Consider the following 20,534-nt stretch of genomic DNA (forward strand, 5'->3'; position numbering starts at 1 on the left):
AGAGGAGACATGATAGAGGTGTACAAGATATTAAGAGGAATAGACAGAGTGGACAGCCAGCGCCTCTTCCCCAGGGCACCACTGCTCAATACAAGAGGACATGCCTTTAAGTTAAGGGGAGGGAAGTTCAAGGGGGATATTAGAGGAAGGTTTTTCAATCAGAGAGTGGTTGGTGCATGGAATGCACTGCCTGAGTCAGTGGTGGAGGCAGACACACTAGTGAAGTTTAAGAGACTACTAGACAAGTATATGGAGGAAATTAAGGTGGGGGGTTATATGGGAGGCAGGGTTTGAGGGTCAGCACAACATTGTGGGCCGAAGGGCCTGTAATGTGCTGTGCTGTACTATTCTATGTTCTAAAATTACAAGCCCTGTACCCCGTTTCCATCGAAGTTGAGCAGTGCTGCTCAGGTGCACAAAATGAATGAGACGTTACAGGAAGTCTTACCTCTTCCCTCATTTAAAGCTTTGATACATGGTTTAAGAGTTTTCTCGTAGACAATGGCACTCTGTGTGTGCTTGCGTCGCAGTGTAGTCCAGGTTTGTTCTAATCGGGTAATCTGTGCAGACACAAGTCGTAATGTTCGAACAGAGTTTCCACTGCACATGCCCTCTCATACTGAGAGCAACACTAATTTGACAACAAAAAATATTTAGGCATTAAGCCATAGGAGCTGAATTAGGCCATTTGCCCCATCAAGTCTACTCCAGCATTTCATCATGGTTGTATCTTCCCACTTCTCCCCATAACCTTTGCCAACTTTACCAATTCAATCTCTGCTTCAAATATATTCAATGACTTGGCCTCAACAGCCATCTGTGACACTGAATTCCACATATTCAACACCCTCTGGCTATAAAAAAAATCCTCATCATCTCTGTTCTAAAAGGACATCCTTCTATTCTGAGACTTGCCCACTATTGAAAACATACACTACATTTCCACTCTGTCTCAGCCTTTCAATATTCAGGTTTCAATGAGATCCCCTTTGATTCTTCTAAACTCCAGTGAGTACAGACCCAGAGCTATCAAATGCTCCTTGTACATTGTTCCTGGGATTATTCTCATACCAGTACATCCATTCTTAGATATGGGGTCCAAAACTGTTCACAATACTCCAAATGTGGTCTGACCATTGCCTTATAAAGCCTTTTGTTCCTTTTCCCCTGATTTCCACTAGCTGATGGCCCCATTTTTCATTCATCACAGCTATTACCTTCGATCCAAGAGAATACTGTAGGTCCAAACCTTTAATGTCAGGCTTTGTGTTTGCTGATGGAAAACTTCATTCTGATTCTGATTTAATTAACCTCCCCATGCAGATAATGTTAAGAACAAAATCATTTTGATATATTAACTGATTTAATTTACAAAATGCTAAATATAGCCAATTACAACTAGACATTTTGATTGCCAGAGCAATGAGGAAGAAAATACCTGTGGCATGTCTAAAGTTTTCATTACAGCAGAAAAGGCATACAGATCACCCATGGAGTATTTCAGCTCCATTGCCAATTGGATAATCTTGGCCAACACCGCGGCTCTCTCTTCAACGCTTCCTGTGCAACCCAGGATATCCACAGCAATCCCAATAGACAAAGTATTGTACCTGAGAAAAGAAAGAGGTTTACTTCATTGTCTAGTCTTCAGCTGGATCTACTGTTTTAAAATTCAAAGTAATTTCATTATCTAAGTGGGTATATGTCACTATATACTAGCCTGAGTAATTTTCTTGTGGGCATTCACAGTAGATGTGTAGAAGATATTTCCTATGATGAGGGAGTCTAAGACCACAGGGGACAGCCTCAAAATAGAGGGACGCCCATTTAGAACTGAGCTAATGAGGAATTTCTTGAGCCAGAGAGTGGTGAATTTATGGAATTTGTTGCCACGGGCAGCTGTGGAGGTCAAGTCACTGGGTATATTTAAGGTAGAGGTTGATCAGTTCCTGAATAGTCAGAGCATGAAGGGAGACTAGGAGAAGGTGCTGAGAGGGGAAATGGACCAGCCATGATTAAATGGCAGAGCAGACTCGATGGGCCAAGTGGCCTAATTCTATTCCTATATCTTGTCTAGATATTATGAAATACAATGGATTCAATGAAAAACTACACACAAAGGCAGACGAACAACCAATGTACAAAAGACAAATTGTGCAAATACAAGAAAGAATAATTGATTAATTAATAATACTGAAAACATAATTGTAGAGTGCTTGAAAGTGAGTCTACAGGTTCTGGGATCAGTTCAGCGCTGAAATAAGTGCTGGTTTGGGAGCCTGATGCTTGAAGGGTTTCTGGACCTGGTGGTATGGGACTCGAGGGCTTTATAGTTATGTAGACAAACAATTGGAACAATAGGTGGCTACCTCAAGCCGAAACTGCTTTTCAGTTATATTAGGCCCTTTACCCTAGGTATATTTCTCTCATGATCTTTATTGACTGATTCCCTTAGTTTTCAAACACATATTGACCACAGCAGAGTAGAAAATCTCACAGATTTACAGTTTCTGAGTAGTGGAAATTCTCATCTCACCCTTGCCTAAGATGGTTCACCTTGTTCAAGTTCCTCAGCAAAAATAAAATCACATCTCTGCATCAAGTGAGCTAATCCCATTCAAAACATTGAACATTGCAATTAAATTCTTCTAAATGCTATGACAACACCCTCAAGTATTAGACAATTTGACACTGGGAAAATATATTGGCTTCTCGTTATTTTATAGACTTCTATTACTTACCTCCCGATGAGCCTCAACACATTATAGAAACGTGGAAAACCTACAGCACGATACAGGCCCTTCGACCCACAAAGTTGTACCGAACATGTACCTACCTTAGAAATTACTAGACTTACCCATAACCCTCTATTTTACTAAGCTCCATGGACCTATCCAAAAGTCTCCTAAAAGACGCTATCGTATCCACCTCCACCACCGTTGCCAGCAGCCCATTCCATGCACTCACCACTCTCTGTGTAAAAGAACTTACCCCAGACATCTCCTCTGTACCTACTCCCAAGCACCTTAAACCTGTACAACACACACAAAATGCTGGTGGAACGCAGCAGGCTAAGCAGCATCTATAGGGAGAAGCACTGTCGACGTTTCGGGCCGAGACCCTTCGTCAGGACTAACTGAAAGGAAAGATAGTAAGAAATTTGAAAGTAGGAGGGGGAGGGGGAAATGCCAAATGATAGGAGTAGACCGGTGGGGGTGGGATGAAGCTTAGAGCTGGAAAGGTGATTGGCAAAAGTGATACAGAGCTGGAGAAGGGAAGGGATCATGGGACGGGCCTAGGGTGAAAGAAAGGGGGAGGGGGGAGCACCAGAGGGAGATGGAGAACAGGCAGACTGATGGGCAGAGAGAAAAAAACGAACAACTAAATATGTCAGGGATGGGGTAAGATGGGGAGGAGGGGCATTAACGGAAGTTAGAGAAGTCAACCTTGACTTACTAATCAAGAACCTATTAACTTTAAATATACCCAGTGAGTTGGCTTATCAGTTTGAATGAGATAGATAACTGGTCACAGTATTGATTGAAGATTTACCCCAGAAAAACAATGCAAGTAGTACAAGTGGTGTCAGAAAGGAGCACATTTTAATTAGCTGTCACAGGGTTAATCCTCCTTTCTTCTACAGGGGAGACAATGCTGTTGCAATTTATTACACAAACAGCGGACTTGTACTGTTTACCTTTCAATTAAATCCAAACGTAGTTGGTGCCCGTGAGGCAGAGTAATAAGTTCCAGGCCCGAGTTCACTTGCATTTGTTGCCTCATTTCTTCAGAGACATTTAGTATCCTAGCAACCTGGGGAGACCAGAGGTTTATTATGTGTAGGCAAGAAATTGCTCCTCTAAATAGGTCATTTTACATACACAGGGGTTAGCTAATTACTGCAGCAATGAACTACAGTCAACATTTAATAACCTTGCTTCTAATTTCACCACTTTTGCATAGAATTATAAAGCTATGTGGAAGTTTTTAAAGTAAACGATATTCCACAACGGCTTCACCTCAAGCAGGCAGGGGACAAGAATTTTACATGCAAAAAAAATACCACAATGGACTAAGTGTCCCAACTGGAATTTCTGTCCTGCTGTCCCTGGATAATCAGTCACTAAGGAACAACATAAATCCAAATATTCAAAACAGATTTGTTACATCTTCTCCTCACCTGGCTATCACCTCACCCTGGTGCCCCTCCTCCTTCCCTTTCTCCCATGACCCGCCCTCCTATCAGATTCCTTCTCTAGGCCTTTTCCTTTTCCACCTATCATTTCCCAGCTTCTTACTTCATCACCTCTCCCCAGCCATCTGGCTTTACCTTCTAGCTCGTACTCCTTCCTCTCCTGCCAGCTCCTTATTCTGGCATCTTCCCCTTTGCTTTCCAGTCCTGATGAAGGGGCTCGGCCCGAGATATCGACTCTTACAACTTTGACATTGAGCTCCTAAACTTTAGCACAAAAGGCTCAAGGTTCTTTGATAGTTATGTTGCTGCAGCTTCATCCATCCCAAGGAAGGATGGATGGATGGATGGATGAAGGATGGATGAATGCTTTTATGAATTAAAGCATCTTCAGAGCAGCATGCATTAAACACTTGGATTGAATGGCTTGTCTTATTAACAGTGTTTGATGACTCTAGGCCTGTATTCACTAGAATTCAGAAGAATGAGGGGTCACCTCATTGAAGTCTATTGAGCCTTGATAGAGTGTGGATGGGGAGAGGATGTTTCCTATGGTGGGAGAGTCTAAGACTCAGTCTTAGAATACAGTCTCAGAATAGAGGGGCATCCTTTTGGAACAGAGATGAGGAAGAATTTCTTTAGCCAGAGAGTGGTGAATCTGTGAAATTCTTTGTCAAAAGCAACTGTGGAGGCCAAGTCTTTGTGTATATTTAAGGCAGAGGTTGATAGATTCTTGACTGGTCAGGGCATGAAGAGATACGGGGAGAAGGCATGAAACTGAGGTGCAGAGAAAAATTGGATCAACCATGATGAAATGGCAGAGCAAACTTGATGGGCCAATTGGCCCAATTTTGCTGCTGTATCTTATGATTTTGCTAATTTTTTCTAAAAAGTTCTTAGGAAATCAATTGTAGAGATATTAACCTAAACATGACTATAGATATCACTGTTTCAAACTTGAGTTCATACACAACTCAAAATGCAGTCACTCTTCATGAGCAATGGCAAGCTACTCTTCATCATTTGTATTCACTGCATGCAGTCAGTTACTCTTCATTGGTCGGCTTCAGACGTTGGCCTCACCAGAAGTGTCGTCATCACTTTCTTAGAAACACAGAAAACCTACAGCACAGTATGGGCCCTTCGGCCCACAATGCTGTGCCGAACGTGTCCTTACTTTAGAAATTACCATAGTCCTCTATTTTTCTAAGCTTCATGTACCTATCCAAGGGTCTCTTAAAAGACCTTATTGCATCCGCCTCCATCACTGTTGCCAGCTGCCCGTTCCACGCACTCACCACTCTCTGAGTAAAAAACTTACCCCTGACATCTCCTCTGTACCTACTTCCAAGCACCTTAAAACTGTGCCCTCTCGTGCTAGCCATTTCAGCCCTGGGAAAAGCGTCTGACTATTCACATGATCAATGACTCTCATCATCTTATCTCAGTAATGATGTATGCTGCTATTCGGCTAGTGGGAAGGGATGGGAAGCAATTTTGCAGGGGCTATCTCCACATTAATAATACCCCAACAACAGGCCATTTCACTCAATGTTCATCCTCCAGGTGAAATCATTCACTATTTAACCCAAATCACATTCCTTCCCACTTTGTATGTTACACACACAAGATGCTGGAGCAACTTGGCATCTATGGAAAATAGTAAACAGTTGAGGTTTTGGGCTGAGACCCTTCGTCAAGACTGGAAAAGAAGATGAGAAGTTAGAGGAAGAAGGACAAGGTGATAGGTGAAACCTGGAGGGGGGGAGGGGTGAAGTAAAGAGCTGGTCGATTGGTGAAAGAGAATACGGGCTGCAGAAGGGGGGATCTGATAGGAGAGGGTAGAAGAGCATGAAAGAAAGGGAAGGGGGAAAAGCACCAGAGGGTGGTGATGGGCAAGTAGGGAGATAAATTGACAGAGGGAATCAGAATCAGTCTTATGACCACTGGAATATGATGTGAAATTTGTTAACTTAGCAGCAGCAGTTCAATGCAAAACATAATCTAGCAGAGAAAATAATAATAATAAATAAACAAGTAATAGGAGGCAATTACCAGAAGTTTGAGAAACCCCTTTGTATGTTTCTCCTTTAAAGTTGCTTCATTTCAATTCTAGCTCTGTGGTGACTATCATACCTGGACTTGATGCAAGTGGAAACATCTCTCCATGATATCTCCATCAAAGCCTTCCACAGTCTTAAAAGACCCTGTCAGCTCATCGCACTGTTTGCTTGTACAGAGAGCCCCAGATGGCTCAAGCTGTCCTAAGAAATTGAATTCTGCTAATTGTCCTTCTTACTTTTGTAGACAGGAGTTTAAAACTTATAGCAGCTAGGGATTTTTAAAAAATAATCTGGAATGGAAAGCTGGTCCTAGTAGCATGGTGAAATGAACCATTAAATTGCCAGCCCTGTCAGTTTTATTTATTCCTATAGCAAAGGAAATGTTATCCCTGCCTGGTTAAATCTAAACTACCTTTTCAATGCTCAGCAATGGACAATAATTTGATGTAGTGGTACTCCCTGAGCTTCCCATGGGCAATCAGCTTGCACACGTTGCATCACCAGTTGAGCTAACGTCCTTGGTGTGCAGTTGTTGGTGCTTCTCTCTGGGAAACACCAGCAACTGTTTATGTAGGCTCCAGTTCGCCTGCCTCAGTCCTGATCGGCTACCCCTTCAAGCTGACCTTCGAGTTCTATTGGCTCGTGTTTCTTTGGCTCTTAGGGGTTCATTGATGGTTTCTATTTCAACATGTTTGTTTACAGAGTTATCAGAAGAGGGCCACACTTCAGGCACGAGAATTTTTAGAAGCCTAGTTCTCTTCTGATAACCCCGTCAACAAACATACCAAAATAGACGCCCTCTATGAACCCCTAAGAGCCAACGAAACGCAAACCAATAGAACACAAAAATCAATTGGAGGGGTCCCCAATTGGGATCGAGGTGAGTGAACAGGGGCCCGGAGAGAAACACCGACAACTGCACACTGAGGATGTCCCCTCGGCTGGTGCTGGAAAGTCTGCAAGCTAATTGCCAAGCTCAGTGAACACGCAATATCAAACACCTTAACCCGAGCTACCAATATTCACCACCGTGGACAATAATTATTCACATTGCAAGTCCCCTGAACTAACCGCTAAAAATATAAATCTCACTTCACAATTTACCTCGTTATGATCTTGCACTTCATCATTTTCCTGCACTGCACTCTTTCAGTAATTTTTACCCTTTATTAAAATTATCATTGTTATCATTTTACCTTATTCTAGCTCAATGCCCTGTGTAATGAGTTGATCTGTATGAACAGTACGCAAGACGAACTTGTTCACTGTATCCTGGTACATGTGCCAATGATAAACCAATACCAAATTACAATCCAGGTGAATCATTACTTAGCTCTCCAGATTCCCAGCATTTATCACTTTTAAAACAAAGCAGATTGAAGCCAAACAGCAGTTCAGCCTACAGTTTCTGAGGTTAACACCATTTCTTACCTGGCTGTCCACTTTTAGGATGTATTTGGCAATTGTTGTTGAATCAGCTTTGGTAAACAGCTCCTTAACATGCCTGATGACGGAGGAGTCCAGAGGCCTGTTGTCTGGGGGAAGCAGCTTCGATTTGAAGTCATTGGGCCTGAAGCAGGAGACATTTTCAATGACGGGTCTGAGAAGGGCTGGGGCTTTCACCTCCTCCTCGCCCTCGACAGGAGCGGATGTGAACAGGATCGAGCTGCCACCCGGTGTGCTGCAGGCGGACATGGAACTGGGAAACACGGTCCTCGATGCTTCCTCGGTTTTAAGTCTCTCTACAAAACCGTCAGGCTGTGGAAAATGTGGCCTGTCTAGTGGGGACTCCGGCTGCCGGTAACTATGCCCCGTATCCAGAGTGCCAGCATTCACATCGTCACCCTTGTCCTTCCTGGCATTACTCATTAACAAAGGACTGTTGGCCACCTTCAGGGACGGCACCTTGCTGGGTTTTGGTGGTGGCTTGGGACACAACTGACTGTCGGAGCCCCTCAGTGCTTCCCCGGCTTGGATTTCCAGTATGGGCAGTCGGAAGCACGTGGGACTGAGAGCGGGCTCACTGCCGGTTCGAAACACGGGCGACCTGTCCCGAGCCGTTCCATCTGACCCACTGGGTTGCTGTTGCTGCGAAGCGTGGGGTTGTGGTGCAGGCGACCTCGTTCCTGTGAATAAAATCAAGACAACCTCAGGTCAGAAATCACCGTGGCCTGTAGCTCAGGGAGATCTCATCCAGGTGGGTTCAAATTCCACTCATAGGGATCATCGGGAGGCACCGTAACATAACAGTTAGCTTTATCTTTCCCGCTGTAACATTGGGGTACAATTCCAGCCACTGTCTGTAAGGAGTTGGTATGTCCTCTCACATTAGGGTTAGTGAGTTGTGGGCATGTTATGTTAGTACTGGAAGTGTGACAACCCTTGCAGGCTGCCCAGCTCAACCCTCACTGATTTGATTTGATGCAAACAATGCATTTTGCTGTATGTTTCAAAATTTCAATGCATATGTAACAAATGAAGCTAAACTTCTAAGGTTAATCTTTACACTGACCCTGTAGTTTGTTACTGGGCTGACGTCCAGTAAGTTAGTGGGCAGATGTCAGGGGTGTTATTTTTGGGATATGAAACTGAGGGACTACTAAGGTAATCAAAAGCAAGATTTTTGCCAGTGCCCTGGTCAGTAAGGGACGCCATGGTTGTACAGCAGACAGCGTAACACTATTGAGAGCACCAGCAACCCAGATTCAATTTCACAGCTGTCAGAAAAGAGATTGTATATTCTCCCTGTGACTGTGTGGGTTTCCTCCACAGCTCAAAGATGCAGAAGTGAGAAGGTTAATTGGTCAATTGGGTGGAACTGGGTCACATGGGGTTGGTGGCTTGGAAGGCCTGTTACCTTGCTGTATCTCTAAATAAAGTAAATAATTTAACCCTTAAACATGATTGTTTACTGAAATAATTTGGGTTATCTGGTTATTATTGCATTTGTAGGAACTTACAGTGTACTTCATTAAAAAAGAATTGAACTTAGTTGGCCTACAGTGAAACCCAGCTTTATGGATGCTGACACACTACTACCCTTGGCGCTTTGGGCAGATTTGAAAATTACAGCCAAGTGACTGGGCAGCCTAGTCGGTTTGTGATATTAATGGACAAAGCCCAACTACGATCTTTATTTGATCTGAGTTGAGCCACTATGGGACTGGTTGGCTCTACACAGACACAAAGGGGAAAGCCAGCATAGTATCAATGCCTTGTACTTTATATTTGACACAGCCTCCAAGAACCAACAGCAAGTCTCACAAGTTATGACCACAGTTAGAGATTAGTAAGCATTATAGTCATGTTGATCAAATAAAGAAGACATTATTGCTGGTGTTGATAGTAAAATCCACTCCCTTGATCTACCTACTGCAGAAAACTAAACCATTATACACCAGAGACGTTGCAGATGCTAGAAATCTTTAGCAACACACACACAAGATGCTATATATTTTATTCTAATTTATTCTAATAAGAATTTATATTTCTTATTGTAATTTATAGTAAATGTCATGTATTGCAGCTGTAGAACAATAAGTTCCACAACACATGTCAGTGATAATAAACCTGATCTGATTCTATCCAATGGGTCAAGGTACCCAATTCATGGAGGAACCAACAAGACAACAAGGTATCTTTCCAATGCCACATAAACATAAATTTATCTCTCTTAAAAGCTGCATAAGATGCTGGGCTGAAACGTCCCCTCCATAGATGCTGCCTGACTTGCGGAGTCCCTCCAGTGTTTTGTATGCTTTGCTAAAGCATTACACACATTCCCAAACATTGCTGCTATGCAACCCCATGACTGACTCAAAACTCACCCAAAGGGAGGTAACTCTCGGACTGATGAGACTTCAAGGGCTGTCGTCTATCTTGCACGTAGTCAAGGCATGCAGGCTGGCTCCCACTCTTGTCTTTATTCCTGTGGTGACAATGGAAAAAAGTTTTTTTAAACCAGTAACTCTGCTGCCTGGTGCTACTTCTAAACTCCAGATTTGAAGTATTGAAACTCATTCACCTATTGAAACATTTTCGAACATATTGAAATGCAAGTACCTTTCATCAAAACCTTTCTCTTGCTCACATCTCAGGCAGTGGTACAGCACTGAATACAGACAGCTGAAGATAAAAGGAGCTGTCAGACTGCCTATGAAAACATAAATGTACTGAATCTCCATGATGTGGCCGAAGGAACTGAGCTCAAGGATTGCCAACAAATCTGTGTATGGAAGAAACATCAACAACCTATTGTGCACACTGGCCTGAAATGGCTACAAAGTCTTTTGAGTGTCCAAGGTCAAAGATGGGAACGTGACACTCCTTTAAACTGCTACAGGAAAACAAACCTCTCCAAGGACAAAGGACATGTAGATTATGTCAGTAAGTAGAAAAACTGTGAATCAGTAATTAAATGTTTCATTTAACCGGATGTACAGAGACTTACGCCAGCCAGTTATGTAAGAGATTCGTTTTACAAAGAACTAGTTACATGGGATAAAGAAGAATGTGGCATGAGTCCAGCCTAACGCTCCTTTTCCACGTTTTCCTTTTCAATGTTTTCAGAACAGTTTCTTCCCCTCCATCATCAGATTTCTGAATGGTCAATGAACTCCACTATTTTTTTGCACTACGTATTTAAATTTTTAATATATATTTCTTATTGCAATAGAAACATAGAAAACCTACAGCACAATACAGGCCAACACGAGGAAATCTGCAGATGCTGGAAATTCAAGCAACACACACAAAATGCTGGTGGAACACAGCAGGCCAGGCAGCATCTATAGGGAGAAGCGCTGTCGACGTTTCAGGCCGAGGCCCTTTGTCCCGAAATACAATACAGGCTCTTCAGCCCACAAAGTTGTGCCGAACATGTCCCTATCTTAGAAATTACTAGGCTTACCTATAACCCTCTATTTTACTAAGCTCCATGTACCTATCTAAAAGATCTTAAAAGACCCTACTATAGTATATCTGTAGTATATTTTATGTATTGCACTGTGCTGCTGCTACAGAACAACAAATTTCACAACATATGTCAGTGATAATAAACCTGATCTGTTTCAATTTAATGGGTCAAGGTGAATAATTCAGGGATATAACTAAAAGACAAGCTACCTCTCCAATGCCACATAAACATAAATTCATCTGATTTGCATAAGAAACTGAAGCAAGAATAGGATTTTCAACCCTAAGTGTCCTTCACCATTCAATGAGATCACTGTGCATATGAGAATAAACTCAACTTTGTCTTTGATCTTTTACCTCACCATTGTTCCTGGATGAACCCATGACCTTAATATCTAAAACCTATTAAACTCTCTATTGCATATACTCAGAGACAGCGCCTCCTGCGTAGAGAATTCTGAAGGTTCACCATCTTTTGGATGAAGAAACTTCTCATGTCTGTCCTCTCATGTTGAGACTGCGACCCCCTCACCACAGCTAAATGACGTATCAATAGGACCAGTCTGCAAAATGTCTCTTCATACAACAAATCTACCACCCCAGCAGTCAGTCTGAGGAATCTTTGTTGAAAAATCTATTGCAGTTATACCCTATCTTAAGAAGGGAAACAAAGTCTATTCTCAAACTTCTATGTACAATCTCTCCAGGACTATTTGTTTCAGCATGTCCTCTTTAAACTTGTACTCAAATTCTTCTCCAAGAGGATCATTTTAAACAGAAAACCTTTCGTTCTGCAAACACTTTGAAGGAATACTCTGCATTTTCACTTCTGTACTCCGACCTCAAGTTTCTTCACATCATATTCCTTCTACCACATCCTTGTCCATTCACTTAACCTATCTATATCCCCCCTTCTCCCTCCCTGCCATCACTGTGCACACTGCCACTGAGTTCTGTATCATCAACAAACTCTAGTGTGTTACATTGCTTACAAACCTTTGATATGGATCGTGAGCACCCCAGCCGCAGGAACTATCCCTGCAGCAGCCCAGCAGTTATAACTCCAAGCAGAAAGTGACTCATTTCATCCTAGCCTGTCCATTAACCAATTTACAAAACAGTCAGTATATTACTCCTAATTTCCCATGTTTTAATTTTATTTATGAATCTTATGTTATACCCTACAGAAAACTGTCTGAAAGTCCAACATTTGACATTGTCCAGTTTGCTTCATACAATCACAAAAAAAATCTTTCATGTTGCCTGTACAATCCCCAATATTATTTTTTTTTATTTAGAGAAACAGCACAGTATTAGGGCCTTTCAGTTCGATGAGCTTGCACTGCCCAGTTATACTCATATAGCCAATTAATCTTCAAACCCGTTGTATGTCTTTGGAATGTAGGAGGAAACCAGAGCACCCGGGATAAACACACACGACCACAGAGAGAACATACTGATTCCTTACCGACAGCAGCGGGAATTGAACCTGGGTCACCTAGGCTGTAAAGCGTAACGCTAACCACTATGCTATCATGCCACTTTAATAACAGCTGTCAGCATTACCCCTTCTAATTGTATTGGCCTGACCACAGTTCCCTGTTTTCTCTCTCCCTCCTTTCCTAAATAGTGGGGGTAAGTATGTTTCATTCTAACCAATGGGAACCATGCTGCAATCTATGACGATGAAAATCAGTGTATCCATACATTGCCACCTTGTTCAAAACCCTGCAATGCAGAAGCTGAAGGTTACAGCTTGCACTTCGAAGAACCAAAACAGCCAATGCAATCAAAGATGGCATCTACCCCAGACATTTGCTCTTCTTCCTCCTTCTATTGGGCAGATGATACAAAAGCACACATCACCAGGCTCTGGGACAGCTTCAATCCCATGTTTTAACACTGTTGAGCAGACCTTTGACTCCATAAGACCATAAGACATAGGAGCAGAATTCTGGTCCATCGAGTTGGCTCCACCATTCAGTCATGGCTGATCCTTTTTTCTATCTCCTCCTCAACCCCAGTTCCCGGCCTTCTTCCTTGATGCCATGTCCAATCAAGAGCCTATCAATCTCTGCCTTAAATACACCCAACGACCTGGCCTCCACAGATGCATGTGGCAACAAATTCCACCAACTCACTCACCTTTGGCTAAAGAAATTTCTCCGCATCTCTGTTTTGATCTGTGCCCCTCTATCCTGCAAGTGGAGAGGTCTCAGGGAGACAGCATCCATCATAAGGGACAAAGCCCTTTCACATCTGGGCCAGGGCCTCTCCTCCAGGTAGTGATCATAGGAGCCTCAACAGCCACACCTCAAGGTTCTATAACAGCTTCTTCCCCTCTGCTAACAGGTTCTTGAAACAACCTAACAAACCTTAACACTACCTTAAATTATATTTCTTTTTCTCTGTTTCAACATTCACTTGTCTTCACAATCTACCAGGCACGGACTTTGCACCCCATTTGTCTGTCTGCATTGCATTTTTTCTGTAACTGTGACACTATACGCTGTTCCTGCACTTCCCTTGTACTACCTCAAAATATTTATGCTTTCGAAATGCTCTGTATGGTTGTTTTCTTCCACTATATCTCGATACATGTGCTAACTAATAAACCAATCCCACATCAACCACAATCAAATATCTTGATTAAATACAGCCTGATTTAAAAATTGATAATGTTAACTAGAATACCTTCTTAAGTAGAGACTTCATCATGAACAGAGAAAGGGTTAGTTTCTTTCAGGTTACCCACCTCAGAAGATTTCCTGGTGACAAACTGTGGGCCTGACCGGAGCCATTCGATATGTTCAGGCTCAGCCTCTTCCCTGTGTCCGACTTCCCACTTGGCACTTGGGTGAACTGTTCCTTGACCACAGGAGCCATGCTGTATTTTTCCTCTACACACCGCAGCGGGAGCGTCCGATTTACCGGCTGGAAAATGATGGCCCCCACCTGCTCGAAGATCGGCTTGCGGTTCCCCACGTAGCACCTGACCAAGGCGGGGATGCTGTCAAATCTCTCTCGCTCAAGCTGGTACTGCAAGCGGGAGTAGCCTTCGTTCAGGCGGACGAGCACCCTGTTGATCATGAAATGATGAGGGACATTCTTCCACTGACAGGTCAAGACATGGTTTCCGGGGTTAGAAAGGCAGTCACGGATGAGGAAGTCTCCATCTCTCTGAATCAGAGTCTCTGCCACCTGAAAACACAAATACTAAACATTACTTAAGAAGTTCAAGTTGAAAGTTCAAAGTAAATTTATTATCAAGGTACGTGTACAGTACTGAGCGAAGTCTTAGGCACATATATAGAGCTAAGGTGCCTAAGACTGCTACACAGTACTGTAGTAATTTTATTATTGCACTGTACTGTTGCCACAAAAAACATTACAATTTCATGGCACACGTGAGTGATGATAAACTTGATTCTGATATGGGTCTCTGTTGTGGACTGAGAGTGGGAAGGAGGCAGGGAGAGGGGAATCATGGTTGGGAAAAGGGGAAACACCAGAGAAACATTCTGTAATGATCAATAAACCAATTGTTTGGAATCAATTGACCTTGCCAGTTGTCTCAGGACTGGGTGTGTCTGCACCCACTCCATCTCCCGCCCCTGTTAGTCCTTCTGTGCCACTTGTTCCACACCCCTCCCACAGAGCTCCACCCTCTCCATTCCCAACACCTCTGCTCTATGGTGATAAATATAGTTAAGGCACCCCAGCTATATCTACACGTGCCTAAGACTTTTGCACAGAACTGTAAACCTACATACAGAGGCTGATAAACAACCAACGTGCAAAATAAGACAAACTGTGCAAATACAATAAAAATAACAGTAAGCAAATAACACTGAGAACATGAGTTGTACAGACTTGAAAGTGAGTCCCTAGGTTGTGGAATCAGTTCAGAGTTGTAGTGAGTGAAGTTACCATGTTGGTTCAGGAGCCTGATAGTTGAAGGGTAACAACTGTTTCTGAGCCTGGTTCAGGACAGCCACTTATCTGTTCATGGTATCACTGCTCAAAGTCACATCCTCTCTCATCAGAGCTGCTCCCAGCGTATCCAGGTTTACAGGAGTACAACTGGAACCCGGAGCAGCAAACAATCTGCAGGGGGATCTCAGATGGTTGGAGCCAAGCCCCAGGGCAGGGTCTGATCCAAAACATCGACTGTTCCTTCTTCCCTACAGATGCAGCTCAACCCACTGAGTTCCTCCCGCAGTTTTTGTTCCAGGTCCTCAAGAGTCTGGTTACTAATCTTGTGTTTCCATCTACAGCAGGAAACTAAGTCAAATGGACCATTGGGCACAGGGGAAGCAATTTAGTCCCAAATATACTCCAACATTGTGGTTCACAGATCTATTTATGCACCTTGGCTCCATGCTTGTTGTTCTTTGATAAACTTACTGAATAAATACTTATCCATTCTGAAACCTCTAGTTAACCTAGCAGAGGCTACTGTGGGAGTGCCAGAGATGTACTATCCTGAGTGAAGAGCCTCACTAGACTGAGTTGACGGGTGAGAGGCCCTGGGTCAAACGTGGTGTGGGGTCAATCTCGAGAGCTGCTCTGATGTCTTACAGTCAGAAGCAGTGCCAGACCTGGGCTCAGTCCCGACCTTGAGGCCAGCTTTCAGTGTGGAGTCTGCACCACCTCTCTGTAACTCTCCATGTCTCCTTTAGGTGTGCTGGCTTCCTCCACATCCCCAAGGGTTAGTTAGCAGCTATATATTGCCCTGAGTGTGTAGGCTTGTGGTACAACCTGGGGGGACTCGTTGAAATTGTGGTAAGGTTGAAAGACAAGATTAATGGTAAAGATAAAGATTAGTTTTATTTATCAAGCGTATACATCATAAAACATAAGATGAATTTGTCGTTTTGCACCAAACCAAATCAGCGAGGATTGTGCTGAGCAGCCAGTCAGTGACACCTTGCTTCTGGCACCGATATAGCATGCCCACAACCCTAACTATATGTCTTTGGAAAGTGGGAGGAAACTGGAAGATGAAGGGGAAACCTGTGTGATCAAGCTCCATGCAGGAATCAAACCCCAGTCTTACAGCTGGTGCTGCTGCGTTGCACTAGTCACGACTCTACCTTGCTGCTCACCGGAAGGTCTAGTGTAACCGTGTGGTTGAAATATACCCAAAGCCTTGTCCTCCACAGCCATCTGTAGCAAAGAATTCCACAGTAAACACTAACACTGCATTTGCCTCTTTTACTACCCACTCAACCTGCAGGTGAACCTTCAGGGAACCTTGCACAAGAACCCGCAGGTCCCTTTGCACCCCTATTTGCTCCCTGTTTTGAAAATAGTCTCTTTCTACCAAAGTGCATGACCGTAGACTTCCCGGCAGTAATAAACCAATTCCAAAGCACTAAAATGAAAAGAGTCACATCTCACTGCAGCTGAAAAGGAGACCCACCTTCCTGGGAATGCGACCATGGTACCAGGCGTGACTTCGTAGGTCTTCACTGTTCAACTTCAGCTCCTCCTCCAGCTCTTTCCGCAGCTTCTCGGGCGTTGAATCCATTATGTACCTTTCTTTTGAGAACTAGAAAAGAAAGACAGAACATGAATGAGTTGGTGAGGACCCGTCTGATTGTTTCTCGATCCACTACCGGCCGCAAGCAGTCCCACACGTCAATCGGCTTCCTCGTCCAGTCAGGATGGCTTATGAAAACAAAACTTATGAACCCACTGTTCCAGTTAACCCATCTTTTCCCATCTCTAATCGTAGCTGCAGGAGACTGCACTGGGTCGTTCTGTTAACGTTTAGCAGTTGAAAGTCCTCCGATTTTAAATGAGCCAATACTACTGTGCAGTAACTAACCACCTCGCTTCCCTGTTCTCTTACAGGATGGCATCTGTTCCTGCCCTGTTGCCGGTGCTTTTATTTGCCCACTGATGACTCAATTATAATAGGCTCCAAACAAAAAATTAATTTCCTTCGCTGTATACTTTGGATGCTAATATGAGATCTGTTCACACCTCTTTGGGGCTGCAGGCAGTGTATTTGCCCAGGAGTTAGTTGCTTGGAGATTTAACAAAATGGATAATTATATTTAACCTCATCATTTTACCTCGCAGGAGATTGACTGCAGTAGTTTTCATTCAGCCCACACTTAAACTCAGGAGCAAGACAATGGGGAGCGGGAAGTCACGTTTTCATTACGTTCTGTAAATATATCTATGTGTACATGTGAGTGTATGTTCATTTTATATATATAAAAAATAGATATGTGTGTGTATGTACAAATCTATCTATAATTAGACTCTGTGGAGGTTGGTGTATGTGCCTCTAATTCTGCTCGCCTGCGCTCACGTGGTCCAGTCTAATATCAAGCTTGATGAGTCGATTATCATTCCTGATCCAACTTCCTCTCCATTACCAACAACCAGCTGATAATTCATTTACTTTTATTTATTAGCTCAGCTAATCTTAGTGCTTGGCTCGATGTCAGTGTTTGGTTTAAAAATCGCTCTCATCTAACTGTTTCTACCAATAACAGAATGTTTCTAACGTATTGATTGTCCTGTGTCATCGTATCTGTGCCTTCTGATAAACGTTTCTTAGCAGTAAGATTTTCAGTATTATGACAATGTTTTTTTCCTGATTTAATGTTACAATATTGTCAGTGTCTTTTCTGTAAAAATGGCAACAGCTGTAAGGCATCGATACATCTTTGTCATGGCCATAGGTTTGCTCACTTTACCACAGTGCACAGTGGCTCTGAGGTTAAGTTTACTGAACTAGCAAAATCAGAGACCTAGATTTACTGAAAACAGGGCTTCGGAAAAGGTAGCTAAAGGTTGTAAACTCAGCCAGCTCCGTCACGGGCACCAGCCTCCCCACATTTACATAGAAACATAGAAAGCCTACAGCACAATACAAGCCCTTCGGCCCACAAAGTTGTGCCGAACATGTCCCTACCTTAGAAATTACTAGCCTTACCTATAGCCCTCTATTTTTCTAAGCTCCATGTACCTATCCAAAAGTCTTTTAAAAGACCCTATCGTATTCACCTCCACCACCGTCGCCAGCAGCCCATTCCATGCACTCACCACTCTGAGTAAAAAACTTACCCCTGACATCTCCTCTGTACCTACTCTACAGCACCCTAAACCTGTGTCCTCTTGTGGTAGCCATTTCAGCCCTGGGAAAAAGTCTCTGACTATCCACACGATTAATGCCTCTCATCATCTTGTACACCTCTATCAGGTCACCTCTCATCCTCCGTCACTCCAAGAAGAAAAGGCCGAGTTCACTCAACCTATTCTCATAAGGCATGCTCCCCAATCCAGGCAACATCCTTATAAATCCCTCTGCACCCTTTCTATGGTTTCCACATCCTTCCTGTAGTGAGGCGACCAGAACTGAGCACAGTACTCCAAATGGGGTCTGACCAAGGTCCTATATAGCTGCAAAATTACCTCTCGGCTCCTAAATTCAATTCCATGATTAATGAAGGCCAATGCACCATATGCCTTCTTAACCACAGAGTCAACCTGCGCAGCTGCTTTGAGCATCCTATGGACTCGGACCCCAAGATCCCTCTGATCCTCCACACTGCCAAGAGTCTTACCATTAATATATATTCTGCCATCATATTTGACCTACCACTTCACACTTATCTGGGTTGAACTCCATTTGAGGACATCTTCAAAAGGCCAGTATCCATCATTGAGGACCCTCATCACCCAAGAGATGCCCTATTGTAATTGCTACTATCAAAGAGGTGGTACAGGGCCTTGAAGAGATACACTCCACAGCTCAAGTACAGCTTCTTCCCCTCTGTCATCAGATTTCTGAATGGTCAATGGACCCATGAACACTACCTCACTATTTTTGCTCTTTCTTTGCATTACTTATTTAATTTTATTTACTTTATTTAATTACATTTAGAGACAGAGATTGGAGCCGGCCCAACGAGCCTCACTGCCCACCTATTTAACACCAGCCTAATCACAGGACAATGTACAATGACCAATTAACCTACTTACTGGTATGTCTTTGGACTGTGGGAGGAAACTGGAGATGACCAATGCATTCCCCAGGGAGGGTGTACAGCGACTCCTTACAAGAGACATCAGAATTGAACTCTGAAATCCGGGACGCCCCAAGCTGCAATACCATCTTGTTAACTGCTATGCTAACTTGGCACCTGTTAAATAAACAGGGAATGTGTAGCACTATATAATTTTAACTATATCATATATAAATTAACTAAGGCCACCCATTCCCTGTTAACTTAACTCAGACTACAGATCCTCCCACACACCCAGATACAAAGCAGACCCCAGAAAACTACACAAGGCAGGGAAGGTATATCCTCTTTAAGCTAATGTACATGATGTTTGTGCCATTGCGATTACCAACGGAAAAGTGCCCGGCAAACTCAAAGGTCTTGAGGTGTCATTCGGACCAGATGGACTTCAACCTAGAGTTGTGAAAGAGGTTGCTGAAGAGATAACAGATTCATTGGCCATGATCTTTCAAGAATTACTTGATTCTGGCATGGTCCCGGAGGACTGGAGGATTGCAAATGTCACTCCACTCTTTAGGAAGGAAAGGAGGCAAAAGAAAGGAAATTATAGGCCAGTTAGCCTAACCTCAGTGGTTGGGAAATTGTTGGAGTCCATTATTAAGGATGAGGTTTCAAGGTACTTGGAGACCAATGACAAAATAATGGTTTCTGTAAAAGGAAATCTCGCCTGACAAATCTGTTAAAAAAGCGGGGTGGACAAAGAATAGGCAGTGGATGTCATTTACTTGGATTTTCAGAAGGCATTTGATAAGATGCCATACAAGAAGCTGCTTAACAAGATAAAATCCTATGGCATTACAGGAAAGATACTGGCATGGATAGTGGAATGGCTGACAGGCAGAAGGCAGTGAGTGGGAATAAAAGGGGCCTTTTTTGGTTGGCTGCCAGTGACTAGTGGGGCCAGTATTGGGACCCCTACTTTTCACATTGTTCGTCAGTGATTTAGATAATGGAATTGATGGCTTTGTGGCAAAGCTTGTGGATGATACGAAGATAGGTGGAGGGGTAGGTAGTGCTGAGGAAGCAATGCGATTGCAATAGGACTTAGACAAATTGGAAGATTGGGCAAAAAAAAGTGGCAGATGGAATACAGTGTTGGGAAATGTATGATAACGCATTTTGGTAAAAGGAATAATAGTGTGGAGTATTATCTAAATGGGGAGAAAATTCAAACACCAGAGGTGCAAAGGGACTCCCAGAAGGTTAATTCACAGGTTGTGGTAAAGAGGGTAAACGCAATGTTGTCATTTATTTCAAGGGGAATAGAATATAAAAGCCAGGAGATAATGCTGAGCCTTTAAAACACACTAGTTAAGC

General features: G+C 43.1%; 1 protein-coding gene across 4 annotated transcripts in view; it reads right to left on the reverse strand.

The window, feature by feature from the left end:
* Positions 1–20,534, reverse strand: part of bcar3 (BCAR3 adaptor protein, NSP family member) — a 111,810-nt gene that overhangs the window by 7,004 nt on the left and 84,272 nt on the right. For all 4 annotated transcript variants that reach the window (XM_059983926.1, XM_059983925.1, XM_059983929.1 and 1 more), the window contains 7 exons: positions 16,595–16,723; positions 13,925–14,370; positions 10,083–10,183; positions 7,687–8,381; positions 3,698–3,813; positions 1,439–1,610; positions 449–560 (listed from right to left, as the gene is read on the reverse strand). In XM_059983926.1, coding sequence (XP_059839909.1) covers positions 449–560; positions 1,439–1,610; positions 3,698–3,813; positions 7,687–8,381; positions 10,083–10,183; positions 13,925–14,370; positions 16,595–16,723 — 1,771 coding nt within the window. The remainder of the gene's footprint in view (positions 1–448; positions 561–1,438; positions 1,611–3,697; positions 3,814–7,686; positions 8,382–10,082; positions 10,184–13,924; positions 14,371–16,594; positions 16,724–20,534) is intronic.

The sequence above is a fragment of the Hypanus sabinus genome, chromosome 11 (assembly GCF_030144855.1).
Source record: "Hypanus sabinus isolate sHypSab1 chromosome 11, sHypSab1.hap1, whole genome shotgun sequence".
In the NCBI taxonomy this organism is placed as follows: Eukaryota; Metazoa; Chordata; class Chondrichthyes; order Myliobatiformes; family Dasyatidae; genus Hypanus; species Hypanus sabinus.